General features: G+C 38.3%; 1 protein-coding gene across 6 annotated transcripts in view; it reads left to right on the plus strand.

The window, feature by feature from the left end:
* Positions 1-16,874, plus strand: part of ADAM23 (ADAM metallopeptidase domain 23) — a 55,238-nt gene that overhangs the window by 32,336 nt on the left and 6,028 nt on the right. Inside the window, exons 14-26 of one of the 6 annotated variants that reach the window (XM_071747940.1) lie at positions 1,067-1,115; positions 2,669-2,768; positions 3,783-3,854; positions 4,217-4,303; positions 4,610-4,690; positions 5,407-5,457; positions 5,919-5,982; positions 6,503-6,608; positions 7,633-7,752; positions 8,474-8,642; positions 8,869-8,980; positions 14,055-14,145; positions 16,166-16,220. In XM_071747940.1, coding sequence (XP_071604041.1) covers positions 1,067-1,115; positions 2,669-2,768; positions 3,783-3,854; positions 4,217-4,303; positions 4,610-4,690; positions 5,407-5,457; positions 5,919-5,982; positions 6,503-6,608; positions 7,633-7,752; positions 8,474-8,642; positions 8,869-8,980; positions 14,055-14,145; positions 16,166-16,220 — 1,157 coding nt within the window. Of the gene's footprint in view, positions 1-1,066; positions 1,116-2,668; positions 2,769-3,782; positions 3,855-4,216; positions 4,304-4,609; positions 4,691-5,406; positions 5,458-5,918; positions 5,983-6,502; positions 6,609-7,632; positions 7,753-8,473; positions 8,643-8,868; positions 9,329-14,054; positions 14,146-16,165; positions 16,221-16,874 lie in introns of those variants that run through there. The other 5 variants (XM_071747944.1, XM_071747942.1, XM_071747943.1 and 2 more) reach the window with 5 other exon arrangements.

Below are 16,874 nucleotides of genomic sequence, written 5' to 3' on the forward strand. Positions count from 1 at the left end.
TCTTTAAAAATGTGAATGATAATGCTGATTTTATTTTGGAATCACTTCAGAAATCTGTGAGTTAGGAAACAACGTGGAAAAGTTTAGGGAACATTGTTCTGTGAAGCATCATTTTTGTGTAAATTTGCCATTTGCTGAAGTGTTTTCTGTATCAATTTTGATGACAGGTAAAACAGAGCTCTTATCATTTGTAAACAAGAACCTTTTTAAACTGCAAGATAGGGGGTTATAAAATGATAGCTTCCTTTCCTTATTTGGATACCTTTTCTGGGAAAAGATTAATGAAAGAGCAGAAATAACTGTGCAAATATTCCTTGAATGTTTTCTGTGGAGAACCAGCATGGATTTCACAGAATCACAGAATTGTCATGGCTGGAAAAGAGCCCAAGATCACCACGTCCAACCGTGCTATCTGCTGTCCTAACTACAAAACCCTGCTTCTTGAAAATACTACTTCTTTGGAAGTTACTTTTTAAGGGTACTTTCTGACTTCTGTTTTACCAACCCTGAGATGCTGATCTTTGGTTTTTACTTTATGAATTTGGTCACTGTTCACTTACATGCTGTAGCTGTAAGTAAACTGTAAATCCATTTTCACTCAACTGCTTTTTCTAATGAATGTTTGATTGGCTGATTCACACATTAATGGTTCTAAGCCAAAGGGGAAAAAGAACAATTCTCCTTCAGGGTGTTCTGTTCTTTACACATTTAGGGAGGAGGAAATGTGAACATTTTTAATCATCAGTGTGCTGCACAGGCTGCCTGTTTGGAAAGCACACAGGGAAGAACATTTCCAGCTTGTTTTAGCTTTCTGTGCTGCCTGAAACTTTGAGGCTAAGCATGTGCACATACAGAAATTTGAAAATGTCAGCATTTATCTCAAACACATTAGTATCTCTCCCATGGGCTGCTTTCCTTCTTAGGGCTAGAATCTGTGCAGCCAAGCAACCATCTGATTTTTATGTAATTAGTCAAGGTCCATTTTTATAGTGAGTACTTTGTATTTATTGTAAGCATGTTTGTAACTGCTTTCCTTTTCTGTTGTATTTTGCTCTTGTCTGAGAAGAGTGTGACTGCACTGAATCCTGGGGTGGTTGCATCATGGAGGAAACAGGGTATGTCCTATCCATCAGTAACCCAGGGCTCTGGAACCAGTTCACAGTTTACAGTGTGACAGAAATATTTATTTATTGGGGTTTGTCCATGTGTTTTAGTACGGATCAGTGAGAAACCAGAAGCAGTTGGAACAGCCCCAGAGATCACTGATTTCAATTTTCAGCAATTCATCCTCCTTGCTATTCACATTTTAGGGAGTTGCTCATAAATCTTGCATTTTACAGTGCAGTGAAGTGTAATCAATAATGATTTGCTATACTTACAACTGAAAAGCAATGTATATTTTTCATGAAATAAATCCAGTTATACATTTTACATGCAGCTTAAAAAGTGCTATAATACTTTTTTGATAAGTGATATATCTATTTTCCCTCTAAATTTTAATTGTTTTCCCCCAACTCCTTCAAAATTCCAATTTTGAGTGAACAGATCTCTCTGCTTCTCTTCCAGTGAATAAAACCTGCTTAACTCCACAAGTTAAGCCAGAAGACTTTTCTTAACATGTAATAATTGAGTGGGGAAATGTGAGCTGCTAGGAACAGAGCAGAGATGGTGCCAATGGTTCCTATTTCCTGATCTCAAAACATGGCTGATAGAAACACCTGGCACTTTCTGTGTGAGAAATGAGTAATGAAGTAAGTTTGCATCAGGCTGGGAAACAGGTGGAGATGAGGAAATCTGAGAGAGGTCTGTAACATCATGAACAACACAGCAATTGATTACTGTTTATTTCCAGTGTAAGACTAGAAAGACATGGAATGAAACCAGCAAATAGTGACAGAAAAAAACAGGATGAAATTGTTCTTCTACAAGTCTGTAATTAAGCTGTGAAACTCATTGCTATAGCATCTTGTAGATACTGAAATATTTTGGGCAAATTCATGGGAAAAATAAAGATTAAGATTATTTAATAAAGACAAAACAAGGCTTCCAGAGAAAACTATTGAGATGGAAATTACTGGAAGCCAGGAACATATTCTGCAGGTAGTAATGCAGCTCTGCTCTCTGCTTTTCCTTGGGCCTCTTCTCAGGGCCAAAACCAGAGACTGAATTTGGGTAAAGTGGATTTTTAGGCTGAGCCTTTACAGCTGTTCTTATGGCTACAAACTACTTTGACTTTTAAAATTAACTTTACTACCACGCCCAGATGCATTGAACGTTTTTTAATTCCTGGGATTAAATCTGGAATGTAACCCATCTCTTGAACTGAAGCTGCAGGGAAAAGAAACCCAGGAGAATACTGAATTATGCATGCAACTGAGAAGGGTGCACAGCAGCTATTATGATCATGTGTTATCACACTGTTAACAAGATCCATAGACTACAGTTTCATATATCATAGACTTATAGAAATAGAAAAATGCAAAATGGTTAAAAACCTTTGTTCTATTTTTACTGTATGAGAAGAAGACTGAGCTGACATACTGTTGCACAGAGTGGTTGTAAGAAACTGGGATTTACAGTATTAAAAAAATGTTGTGACCCCTCCACCCCCCTCCAGTAACTGTTGGTGTTTCGAGGCATTTTCTCAGCTAATTGTTTGCCATTTTAGGGTGTACCATTCCAGGAAGTTCTCCAAATGCAGCATTGCAGAATACAAAGAGTTTTTACTTCGTGGGGGAGGTGCCTGTCTTTTCAACAGGCCAACAAAGGTAATGGGTATGTTGTAGTCAGCACTTGTGCTGAACACTGTAATGAACATGTAAGAATCCCACTAGCACCCATCTCTTCTCAAATTTATTCAAATATCTATGTGGGTATTTTCTTGAAGTTGCTTGTGATTAGACTGTCCATTCCCATAATATTTTAAAAGTCTTAGGAGGAATGCAACTTGTTTTCCCTCACTTCTTCATGCTGAAACAGTGATGAATATCACAGTTGATTTTTCACAGTTAGATACATCCCCATTCAGCATAAATACACTACTTATTAAGCTGGAAATAGTGAAAAACAAATCCAGAAGCAAGTGCATGTTCCACATAGACTCAATTCTTGGACTTTTTACCTTAGATTGTTAAAAAGAGCCAATTACCACACTAGGAATTAGAATCTGTTTACTCCATACAGACAGCAGCAACTTGTGGTTGTTCTCAAAGTTAACTTCACCTCATTTCAGATGTGCATCCTGCAAACTTTGTAATTCATATCTGTCTCCCTTTACCTTTCATTGCTTTTTTCACCTAAAAACTTATCAGGGGCTAATTTTTCCAAGGCAATATTAGCCTGACGTCCTTCTAAAGCTGAGCAGTGGAAAAAAAATCCACGTGGCTCTTTTTTGCAAAGTAACATCAGCCCCAAGTATTGATCTATTTAATCATGGTGTCACAGTTGCTGCCCCAGTAGAATCTAACACCACATGAGACTGTCAGGGTGTCTTTTTGCTGTATCCTTTGGTTGATCACCACGTTGCACAATTCACTAAAAGAATTTTGCTTGCTAGAGAGTTTTTAGGTTTTTTCCAGTCTGTAATAATTTCCTCAGCAGCTTTTATGTCTTAACAGTTCGTACTACTAGAGCTTAACAAAGACACTGCCTTCCCCATCCCAGTGGCATGTTCTCTGTGAGAGTGTGTTTCTGTAGCAGTGCAGGGATGGGCTGTGTGTGACAGAAAAGTCCCTTGGTGCTGGTTTGATTCTTAATTTTGGGGGGAATTTTTTTGCTTTCAGCTCTTTGAAGCCACTGAGTGTGGGAATGGCTATGTAGAAGCAGGAGAGGAATGTGACTGTGGCTTCCGAATGGCAAGTAGACTTCCCTATTACTCCACAACTCTTTCTTACAAAATATTTGAAGGTAAATTATGTGATTGGTAAGGAGATTGATTTGGAGATAGGTTCTCGGGTTCAGTAAACTGTGGTTTTCTTTTCTGTTGTAGAAATACTCCAAGAATGTTTTTGAAAAAAACCTGCCCTCTAGCTTCAAGTCGTAGTTCTAGTATTTAAATATAATTACACCCATAATTAGTTTGCTTATGGGTGCATGCCTGGCATGCAGTCTACCTAAGCAGTATGCACTGCAACATAATAGCTTGTTGGAAAGATTTAGAAGAAAAAAACTTGTATAACACGGGAAAACTAAAGCTGTTTCTTAACCTTTCCTCCAGGAATGCTACGCAGACTGCTGTAAGAAGTGCTCTCTTTCTAATGGAGCTCACTGCAGTGATGGGCCCTGCTGTAACACCTCCTGCCTTGTGAGTCTTGCTGCACTGCAGCTCCTGCTCTCTCTTAAAAACGCCTCCTGTTAGCAATTTTGTATCAAAGATGAAAAAAACAAACCCTAAACTTTCAAAGTATCGTACACTTCAGTGTAGCCTTTAATAGGAAACTGAAATGTTTTTCAACACTTTGAAATAATCATTAGGATTGAGATGTTCTGTTGCTAGCCAAGGAAAAAAAAAAAAAAAGACAAATAGATGTGATTACAGTGTGGCTGCTAAATGAGAATTCCAAGCAGGAGCCTTTAATTTTGCTTTTACACCATATTCTTCATTTTCCAGTTTTTCCCACGAGGCTACGACTGCCGGTACGCAGTGAACGAATGTGATATTGCAGAGTTCTGCACTGGGGATTCTGGCCAGGTACCTAGGCAGAAGCTTCCTCTGCTTTTACACTACTGACATTTATCTGCATTTCACAGCAACTGAAGAGGAAAATCCAGATTAACCAACTGCAGTCTCAGATATCCACAAATAACAGTAGGATTAAAAAAAAAGCCCCCACACCAAATTTTTTTGACACAAAAAAAAAGTTTCAGTTTTATCTATTTATACATAAAGTATCATCAGGGCAAAAAAAAATCATCCGTGGACTCAAAACAGGACTTCTGTAGATTTCTTTTTTTTAAAACTGGTGGGGATTTGTATATCTGTGTTGTACCTGTGACAAATATTCTCCTTTACTCTTTGCCTGGCTTATAGCATAAGTACTAAGAATATGCTGGAAATGTGAATGGATTCAAAGGTAGTAACAGTAAGATTAAACAAAATACTTGAAAATGTAAATGTAGAAAATTCCAGCTAATTGAGTATCGAATAATTGAATCATTTAGTTTGGAGAAGACCCTTCAGACTGTCAAGTCATCATCATTAGCCTCCTTCTCTTCAGCTCACCTACCACTTCAAGAGACATATCTCAAGTGTTTATGGTTTTTAAGAGTGTACACATCTGTGATAACTTTGATAACTCTGAATCTTATGCATTTTGCCTGAAAATATTTGGCTATTACTCATAAGTATAGGAATAATTTGTATTAATATGGTAGACAAGATTTAAAAAAGAATCTTTTTTTTTTCAGTGTCCACCAAATCTTCACAAACAAGATGGGTATGCCTGTGACTCTAATCAGGTATGCAATGTTTTAAAATCCCTGCACATGACCAAATAGGAATCAAATAAATATAATATAATCAGATTTTTTTTGTTAATCCTGCCTTCTCTGGATTTTCGTATGTTTTGTCTTTTGGATATCAGTGTTGCTTGTGCTTTCTGCAATTTATGAATAATGAAATGTTATAGTTTGAGTAAAATCTGCATTGGCATCTTTACATTCTACCTGTAGTTCTTTTCTCTACAACTATGTAAAAGAGAAGTACAAAGCAGCTGCTGAGATGTCAGGAAGTGTGAGGCAACAAAAGATGGAGAGTCTGGTCCAAAATGCACTCCATCCACCCAAATTCATGAGAGCTGCTCCACATCCCAAGATCTGCCTTAAGAATCAAGCAGAGACATTTGCTGGGGGAGGGAAGGAAATGCAATGAGGTTCTGCTGGCACTGCTGACAGGTTCTGTTTGGTTTTGTTTTGTTTAGGGTCGTTGCTATAATGGTGAATGCAAGACAAGAGATAACCAGTGCAAATATCTCTGGGGCTCTAGTAGGTTGACTTTAACTACCTTAAATGTATCTCATTTCTTCTGTATTTTTATTTTTTATTTCTACCACTGTCAGTTAAAAGTCTTAAAAGTAAAAAGTAGGCTGCAGTGAGAAACTGGCTTGAGTGGCAAGTGCCATTTGGAGTTGTGTGCCTGGCAGGGAGTGGTGACAGTGAGACTGTTGTGATGTGATGTGATGAGGTGGCAGATAGAGGCTGGGCAGCAAATGCTGGACTCTGGTGGGATTATGCAGGAAAACATACAAAATATTAGCAACTTTGAGTTACTGGTACCAGGGGGGAAGAAAATGGGTTTGAGGATTTTATTGGCATTGATCAAAGCAGATGATTTTGTTTGGTTTTTGTGGGTTTTTTTAATGACAGATGTCCATTCCAGTCTCTCAGCAGTGGGTCATGCTAACACTGCTCCACCTTGCCTCTCTTTACAATACTGAGAAAAAGTTTTCAAAGCTGCCACTTTGCCAGTAGAAGGTACATTCCTTTCTCTTTTCTTCATCAACAGAGTCTTCAGGATCAGACAAATTTTGTTATGAAAAGCTTAATACAGAAGGCACAAAAAAAGGGAACTGTGGAAAGGACGGAGACCGATGGATTCAGTGTAGCAAACAGTAAGTTCAGCTTGGTAGAGATATTTGTATTTTCCATAGATTAAAATTGGTTTAATATTCTCTACTTGTTCATGATTGCTTCAATAGTTAATGATCATTAGTGGAGAGACTTGAATTTCTTCTGATTTACTTAGTGTGTTATAGTTCTAAAGTATGCATATAAAAATCTCAAGTCTTGGAGTGGTATTGCCCAACTCTGACCACTGACCAGTTCATGTTTGTCAAGTCTGTGGTTTATTTTTTTATTACGTGGTTCACTTTTCAGACCAGATCACAACTCAGTTACTTACTGGATTTTTTTTCATTCTCATCATTTAGATGAGGATTGTGTTGTTCTGATATGTGTATTAAAACACTAACTTGTACAAAAGCTTTTCTTGGTCAGTAGAGAGAAAGAGAAAAGTGGTCTAGCTAAAGGGCCATTTCAGTTTTTTGCAGTTTTAACAAATACAATTTCCAGCCTTGATCCAGCTGCTCCCATGGCTGAAGACAATTAGAGCAGGGGATGGAAGTTTAAAGCTGCTGTGCTTCTACTGAAGGTTGCACATATAAAATAACATGAAATAAAGCAGATTGTTTAAAAAAAGACCAGGCACGTACACTGCATGCTAATGATTGTAATTATGGTGCTGTTGTACTAGAAGGGAAATAAAATTCACTTAATAATTCCAGCTTCATATTAATGTATGGCATCTAGGCTGCTAGAGAGAGGGAAATGTAATTTACCTGATAGAACAAAACTTTGTGTAATTTGGCTCCTCTCAATTGCACTCTTTTGTATTTAGTGCACAATTTTTTTGCTCATGTGAACACTCACTGGTGCACGAGCATGAACCATGGCTTGTTTCTGCTTCTTGTTGTTTAGATCAAATATTATTTTATTTCCAGACTTTACACTGAACTCTGGCTTATGGTAAAATATTGCTTGATGTGATCAGCAGCACCATTGCCACTCTTTCTGTTTGTAAGAAGTTCACCCCATGTTATTCCAGTAACTTTTCAAATTTCTGTTTCTGTTTTACAGTGATGTTTTCTGTGGCTTTTTGCTCTGTACTAATCTTACTAAAGTTCCACGAGTTGGTCAAGTTCAAGGAGAAATTATCCCAAATTCTTTTTATCATCAAGGACGAATAGTGGACTGCAGGTAAAAGATATTGCAGTGTTCCAACATGATTTTGCTCTGTCAAACCTAATTGAATTAAGATAAAGCTCAATCTAAAATGCTGGGGGTTTTAGTAATTAATATATCAGAGGTGTTTCTTTTGATAAAAAAGGATTAAAACCCTAATGTTCCCCACTGAAAGGGGGCAAAGTGTGGAATATCCTCCTGATGACTCTATCTGATCTCTACAGTAGCAGAACTACCTTCTCAGCCAGAGCTTAATGCTCAGCATGATGTCTTTTGCTGTTCTGCTAAAAATATTCTCACATAGTTAGGCTCTGAGTGAGCAATGATTCTTATCTTTTCAGTTCTTCCACTAGATTTTCATTTAGATGGCATCACACAGGAAGACAGTTTTTAACTTTTTTCTAGGAATAGTATTTGATGACATTTGAGAGGAAAAGGAAACAAATAAAAGAAAAAAGGACAGCCCATCAAGGACTGTTAAAAAAAACCTCCAAAGCCTAAGGTGCCCTTTTTGAGTATTTGAGTCATCTGAATGACTACTCAGCCTGACAGCTGGAACTCCTTGTCAGGGCTGTGGACAGACAGAAAAGCATTTTAATTTTGCTCAGTCTGTCTGGATGCCTGAATGAAAGTTATGAGGCTTTGAATGGGAGAAAGTATGTAGACTGTCATGGTTAGTATTGTGAAAAGGGTCCAGTCATAATACTAATACTGCCTTCAAACTTGTTTCTCCTAGTGGTGCTCATGTTCTTTTAGATGATGATACAGATTTAGGGTATGTGGAGGATGGAGCTCCCTGTGGGCCTCAGATGATGTGTCTGGACAAGAAGTGCCTGCCCATTCAGTCCCTGAACATAAGCAGCTGTCCCGTGGGGTCTAATGGCAAAGTCTGCTCGGGTCATGGGGTGAGTCTGCACGGGGAGCTGAGCTGCTCCTGCTTTCTGTGCTCTGCCTCATCTCACTTAGAGGCTGAAAGCAAACTTTAGATTATTCACCTATTTATTACTCTAAACACTCAGTGCTACAATAAATAGATAATTTACATACTGTGAATTAAGCACCTGCTTACATGTTGAGTAGGCTTTATAATAAACTGTCATTAAATCAGTTACAATTTATTTTCTTTTCCAGGTTTGTAGTAACGAAGCCACTTGCATTTGCAACTTCTCCTGGGCTGGGACAGACTGCAGTATTGATGATCCTATCAGGGAGACTGGTGGCAAGAAGGAGGAAGGACCCAAGGGTTTGTGTGATTTCAGTTTTGATGTTCTTTCAAGTATTTGTGACCTTTCTCTGTTGATACATGGGAGCAGAATCAGGCTATGGAAAGAAAAGAACACAGTACAGCACTGTTCAGACACAGCTGGTAAAGGTCTGCTTTGTGTATGCGAAGCAGATCTTCCTGCTTTGAGAACTAATGAAACTTATTTTTCTAACCTGAATTTGGGGAAGATTTCAATAGGTAATGGTATGTGTTTTCAGCTTTTTCCTTCTTCCCCTATTCTTTATTTTTAACGATCATTTTGTTTGTGACTGGAACCTGACTAAGTTTAGCTCTTACTATTTATTTATATGATAATTGGGTATTTATATTTTATTTATATGATAATTGGGTATTTATATTTTACTAGAGATTTCCAGTTGCCTTAGTTGTTCTCAGCCAAGTCATAGACCCATGACATAAAAAAAGGGAAAAGTGGAGTGTTCCTGGTGAGAAAAAGCTGTTGGTTCCTTGAAATCAGATTCCAATGAGAAGAAAAGGAAATAATTTAAGATTTTAAGGACTTACATTATTCTTATGATCACTGTTGCTTACTCTTACAAATTCAGTAGGTATTTCAAGTGCATGTGAAGTATAAATAGAAAGAAGCTATTTGTGATTCAGAGTGGCAATACCTTTGTGAACATCAGTATAGCAATGCTGAAATGTTCTGGGAAGAAGTCTTAGAGGAACAGTATTTTCAGATTGCATTTTTCAGTGGAGTCCTCTTGGAAAAGGCAAAGTACGTTTTCTGTTCTCAAAAGGTGGATTATTTTTGCTTACACTGTTACAGCAGTTCAGAGATGCTGAATAACAATTTAGAAGAATTTAGAAGACTGACAGCTGGTATAATCTCTTGTGCTGTGCTAATAGAGGAGTTTGTTTGTGAGATGTCAGAAGAATACAGAAGTAGTTTTATGGATTGTAAAGATCCAGTGGGCTCAAGGAGTTTCCATTAAGTTTTCTTCCCCTTATTACCAGCTCTTCCTATGCCATAATACCAGACTACAAGTCTGAGGCAGAAACAAAAAAATGTTTTTCCTTAGCCCTTTAATTGTTCTGTTACATTTCTGAAACAGAACTCATGATGTGAAAATTCACCTAACAGATTTAAGATTTTTCACACCATAAATCCAAACATGTTTTCTTACTGCAATTAGACTGTGTGAAGCTAGGAACTGTTGCTGTTTATTCATGTATTGTCATGATAATTGACAACTGACTTCTACTCCAGCTGCACTTTTCAAACCTTTCTTTCATCCAGCAGTTCCTTTTGGCTCTATACTGTATTTCAGGATTTAAAACCTTAGTGGTCCTGAATAATGTTGGTATATTATTTAGATTAATATAAAACCAATGTGGTATTAATGTTAGATTAATATAAGACTCAGCAACCTACTGTGTCCTGTACCAGCAGACCTACACACACCTTGTGAAGGCAAAGAGTTCTTTGGCTGCTGCAGAAATCTGAATTTCTTTAGAGTACTTTAAAAATCTGTAGGACTCCAGATGCACAATTTCAGTTGCAGAATTAGGCTTTTGTTTGACTAGTGAAATAGTGTTTGTGTGTTTGGTTTTTCAACATAGAATTTATGTCTCAAGTACCTGTGTGTGTTTGTGTATATTTATGAAATAGGAAAGAATTATGAAGCCATTTCAAAACAGAGATTATAAAGATTTTTTTCCCTTGGAGAAGTTTCCATGGAACAGGGAATATCAGCTGCTTGCTTGTGGTCTATGATGTCTCAGTGAATCTGTCAAAGCTTTTAGTCCTGAACACCAGAAAATGTTTTTTCTCAGAAGAGTTCCCTTAAAAAATGAAAAATAAAGACCTCAGTGTCTTGAGAGACTGTCTGAATGTACTGATGTGTGCAGGGTGTTACCTGAGCATGTTTTTAGGCTGGGCTTTTCCTTTTAAAAATTGTTACCTGTCCTTAGGTTTTATAGATAAATAGCAACCTGTTGATAAATGCAGTAACAAAGGAAAATATTACCATGAGATGTTCCCTTTTTAAGAAAGCAATAGAATCACGAGCTAAAAGGGACAGTCTTACATTTACAGGAAAATTTACTATTGAAACATTTGCAAGCATTCAAAGAAAACCAAATATAGCTCATTTCAGAATTTTTAAAACTACAGTGTTTGTTAAAAAAAGGTTTGAACTGTTTATCCGACAATGGATTATAGAGTAAAATATTCCTATGAGGAATCGTTTTGTGTTTTTCATTATTTCAGACATATATGTGATTATTTCCTTAAAAAAAATCTTCCCTTTTCCCTCCGCACAGTGAGCATGGCCACTAACAGGCTAATAGGTGCAGTGGCAGGGACCATTCTGGCCTTGGGGGTGATTTTTGGAGGCACAGGGTGGGGAATAGAGTAAGCATTTTTCTGAGTTTGGTGTTTGGTGCCTAGTGTGTGAGGTAACTGTATGCACCCCAGCCCTCTGTGTCTCCCCCTTAGCTTTGTCCTGTGGTGACTGTACTCGTCCTGTGACTTGACTGTGTCTGTGTCACGTGTGGTTGTGCTCATGCAGTGTTGAACCTTCTCCTGTCTGGGATAATGTGGGGCATAAAACAACAAGTTTGTGGTATTTTTTTTCTTTTAAAACACTGTCACGGTAAAATGAAATGCCTGAATGTTTCCATTGCACCAAATTATAAAAGTAATGGGGGGGAAAGGAAAGCTGGCGATTATTTATTTTGCAAAATAGAAATTGTTTATTCCAAGCTGTGGGGCTCTCAGGCTAACACAGATGGTATCAGTACAGCCAGCTGGATTTACAGGAAAGCTTCTGACTGTGCCAGTGATGGGATTGTTACCAACAGGCAGCAGAATGCAGAAATATCAAATTCAGATGTAAAGAATATGTATGAGCAATTTTCATTGCCTCTTCACAGTTTTAGGAAACTAGATTATAATTTAAAGTGTTTAGCTTACTCCCTCAGTTGTAACGTTTGAGGTTTATGTTCAGTTAATCACAAATATTCCACCAGCTTTGTTCTTACATTGAAGTCATAAATGAGATTATAGTCTTGTTAATGAGCAGGAAAATTTTACCTTGAAAGGAGCCTCTGCAGTTTATTTACCAGGAAAAAAAATAGCTGTTTATCTGCACTGATAGGACCTGCCATGCCCAGCATACTGTGAAACAGTTTAAAAATTATGGTCACATCTTTCCCTACAGCCACCTATCTATCATCTACTCTGCTCTTAGGGCTCTCTCTAGGCAAGAGATGCTTACAGGCATTTGATTTTTCAGGGTTTTTTTGGTGATAAAAATGAACGTAGTTTCATTAGTCACTGACACAATAAAGTGGGTCAGATCTAAAAAGTGTTTTTAGCAGAACCCATTTATTCAACATAATTTTAGTAACTTTTCTATTAACTGAACCTAATTGATTTGAATATTATTCTCTTCTGTTCCAATTGTGTTTGAATTCTTCCGTATTTATAGTAAATAAGATCACTATTTATTTCCTCTATTGAAAGAATAAGCTGTTGAATGGATGTGCACAATGAAATAGAGAAATTTTTTGCCCAGTGAATTTTTAACAACCGAAAATCTTTGTAAGAAGAAGGATGTAGAAAACTGGCTATTTGGTACTTCCTCATCTAAGTTCTGGAAGTCAGCTTTGGACTTTTTCAAGGCTTCTAAAATTTATTACAGATAAGTTATTTTCAGTCTTGTTGTCTGAAATAATTTGATAAAATCCAGAGTAAGCCCCAGATCTGAGTCAGATGCCATAGCTCATTGGGCTTCTGGTGAAAGCAAGCCTCAGGAATATCTTTGGTGGAATGGCATTCATGTTCATGCTCACTCCTGTTGGCTTTAAAGTCAAACCTGGCTCAGAGAAGTCCAAGTAAGTTAAGTCCTTCCAAATTGTCAACTAAGAGCTTAAACCTGTCAGCTGTTGCAGCTGCCCCTTGCTCTTCCCTTTGCTGATCTCTGGCTGCTCCTTTTCTGTCTTTATTTTATTTGTCTGACAGTTTGCTAAACTTGGTTTCAGAACATTTGAAATAGGAAAATTTAGGTTGCTGTGTGGAAGTGTTGGTTTGGGGAGATGAGGACAGGAGGCAAGGACTGCTTTTGAAGGCTCTTCCTGGATATGTAAATGTTCAGAAGGATGCAACATGCTGCAAAAGAACAACTGTTGCACTGGGTTCATTTTGCCTTGAGCTCGGGTGCAATTAACTTCACATCAAAGACTGCTCAGTAGGAAATTTTTGTACAGAAAAATTAAAATGTTACCTAAGCCCTCTGTCAGTTTTCCCCCACCCTGTGTAAACAGAGCAGTTAAGGGCCAATTATGACTATCTTATTTAGGTGTTCTTTTTCCCTCTTGAGAAAATTGCACAGGCATACTTTGTGCTGCTGCTTTCTGTTGCTCTTTTTTCTGCTCCACCCTTCCCTACTTTGTTGTTAAATAGCTTCTTGAGGATGAGGAAGAGATGCTTTGATGTTTGGAAAGCTTAATGGGAATACAGCTTTTATTTCAACTTTTGTTCCTATGTAATCCTTTGCTTTTGTCAAACAAATTTTTGGTAAATTTAGCACTGATGTAACTAGAGGGACTCTGACTGGCAAGTGCTGTTGGATGCTCTCAGTTCTAATTAAAATATCTACCTCCCTTCAAGACGGCCATGAAAACAGTTTGGCTTTTTGATTTATTGGGGCTTTTTTCCTTCTCATTTGCTGTAGTTATAAAACATACAGCAGCTGTACTTTTTCCTTTAAGTTAAGGAATTATTTACAAGTATCTTAGTGTCCTCAGCTGACTGTTCATTCAGTAGATAACAGAGTACATCACAATTTATTGTCTAACAGTAGTTTTTAATCTGTGCTAGAAGTTAACATAGCACAAACCAACAGCTTTGCTCATTATTCCTGTTAAAGAAAAGTAAGTAAGTTGGGCTTGCTGGGATTGTCTGGCAGCATCACCTTGCGTGCTGTCTGTACCCCTCGAACTGTTACACTGCCTTTCAGTTGCTTCACTTGGATGTGACTCCAGTGGCTGGTTCTTATGTCTGTCTTACCATAATCCTTTACCACAGGTCCTAGTGCCACCAATCTTATAATAGGCTCCATCGCTGGTGCCATCCTGGTAGCAGCTATTGTCCTTGGGGGGACAGGATGGGGCTTTAAGTAAGCAACGCCGCATGTCTTCTCTCCAGTGGCTATGGCATTTCTAGTTCTTGCTTACCTCACTGAGCTTTGAGTTCCTGCTACCAGAGTGCCAAGGTACCCCCTGCACCCCCCAGCTCTAACAAACTCCTGTCATCAGAAACTCCCACGCATCCACTCAGCAAGAGCAGGGAATTGGCTGAAAAGCAGCAGATGCCATCGGGGTGCAAAGCTGAAGAACAAGGGAAGGGTTCATTTAACCATCACAAACTCACCCTAACACAGGCAGCAAAGCCTTGCCTGCACCTCCAGTCAGTGGGGGTGTGCTCAGAAGTTGAGAGCACTGGTAAAAAACCCCAAAAGCCACACGGCCTGGAGTGTTTGTTTTGAATGCAGCCGTCCTTTCAAACCAATTCACTTTTTTATAATTGAAGTCTACACCTGTAAATGCAGTACTGAGCAGTTCTCTGTAACTCAGCCCTGTTCAGCAACACACACACACCTAGCAAACACAGTGCCTTGTACAAAAGTCTTCACTTCTTGCCTTTTTTTTGCAGTGTCAAGTCTGCCTACCTGTATGGCCCCTGTTAGGTAAAAAGGACCTAAATTTGAATGAACATTTGTAACCTTACAAATCACAGAAGTGTTAAGCACAAGGGATTTTTTGATGTCTTCAAGGTGCAATTTCTTCTCAATAACATGAATCAAGATTAAGCCATAACACAGTGATAAGCCACAATTCTGCAGTCACGTTTTTTTAATAATTCAAATAATATTGTATGTGGCCTAAATTAATATTCCATGTCTGAGTTTAGATGAAAAAAAAAAAAGATATTCCACTATTGAAAATATTAAATACAAAATGTATCAAAACACCCACCTTTAATCACAGGGTATGATCTTCATAAGCCTTTTAAATTCTTGCTGGTAGACTTACCTTGAGCTGCTGTATTTTCATTTCTTGCAGTTTTTCTCAGCTAAATACATCAAATCCATTTATTTGTACCATAACCCTCCCCCCCCAGACCAGCCTCCATATTTATAAGTCATCTCTAAACAGCATTTTAATTCAGTCCCCTATCTTTTGCAGTATGTTTCACATGGCTGAGATTTGTATTTTCCGTATTTATAAGCAGTAAAATAATCTCATATTTATGTATTTTTGCTGTGTTATTTAATCAAATCTGTGTTCAAAGGCAGAAATGAAGATGAGGTGTGTATTTTAGACCACACAGTGAGGGACAGGACGTGGTGCTAATGCCAGAAGGATCTGGAATTCTTTTCCTTTCATGGCTTGAAAGATTTTTTTAGTTTGTTTGTGCTAAGGCCTAGGCTGGGAACAATGTTGTTGTTTTTTTTACAGACTCCATGTAAGACCTTTACGTATTTTACAGCATTAACTAATACAAGTACATTTACATTTTTTTCTGCTGTATCCTGCTAGATGCAGAGTTGTAGGAGCGAGTTGGCTTCTAGCAGGTTGGGGATGTGTCTGCACTTGAAAACTTGCATGACCACAGATCTTGAGGAGAATCCCACCTTGTCTGAAACAACAGTATTTAACTGACTTTAAAAATTTTATTTCTTCTTTGCATCCCACATCTCTCAAAGTACTCTCACAAGTGTTCAGCTTTGCATCCTGGTGTCATTTGTTTGCCCAAACGTAGGCATTGGTTATCCCACAGAGAATCTCAACTGGAAAAGTCTCTTGAATCACAACTCCCCAAAGGAGTGATCCACAAATGTTTATTCTGTAGCAGAACCTCAAATACACTGGCCTGGCCTAGCTCACAGCTTGAAGTGCATGTTTCTTCTGGGGGTCAGAGGGGAACTGGAAAGGCTTTTCAGCTTGAATACTGAGGAGGGCTTGGCACATGCTGACCCTCTGATATTTTGCTGCAGATGTATCTGGAGGGACAGCTGAGGGTAACAAAGAGGATTAACTTTTCCTTTCTAAGCAAGTGATATGTTTAGTCTCTGCAGCTATGAGAGAAGGTAGCTAATGCTTTACAAACTGGGAGATGTGATTTCTGTTTCACAGGTTATCAGATGTTCATATGAACATTCGGTACTGTGGTGTCAAGTCCATGTCAAACGTAAGCTGCAACTAAGCAAACTTTGTTCATCAACCGAGGTGGTGAGGGGTGGGGGTTGGAGGGGAAGTGTTAACCAAGGCTTGGTGCAAGTTTGGAGACACAAAGTAAAACAAACAAACAAAAGAACAACTAACAAACTAGGAGTCACTCTTGAAAGCGGAAGGTTGATTTTTCTAATCAAGGTAATGTGTGCAAAGAAAAGGAAATTAAAAAGTTACCTGACAGTGTTAGGGGATATTGAGCCTCATGACACACTGCAGGTGGCTTCAAGGTAAAGGCTGTGGGTGTGGCTGTTCACTTCAGCCCTGTGTAATACTTCTAAAGCTACTGGTGTTAGGCTGCACTGAGGGACTCCTACAGGCTTCTACCTGAACTCTGCTGGGTAACACTCATGAAATATGAAGTTCAGGTTGGTGCAGTGAACCAGTGCAAGGTTTCAATATGCAGTGTTAAATCTAGGACAGTAACTGAGAGACATTTTTACCATTAGAGTCCTGTGAAATGGCAGCAACCACACTCTCAGGAGCCTGAGCTCATGTTTGGGTTTTTTCCCCAACATATATCCACTTTTGCAAACTACAGCCAATTAAATGCTTTTGTTGCTGACTTCAACACTATCAAAGCAGTTTTTTGGTAATAAAACAACACTGCTAA

Source organism: Heliangelus exortis, chromosome 6 (assembly GCF_036169615.1).
Source record: "Heliangelus exortis chromosome 6, bHelExo1.hap1, whole genome shotgun sequence".
NCBI lineage: Eukaryota > Metazoa > Chordata > Aves > Apodiformes > Trochilidae > Heliangelus > Heliangelus exortis.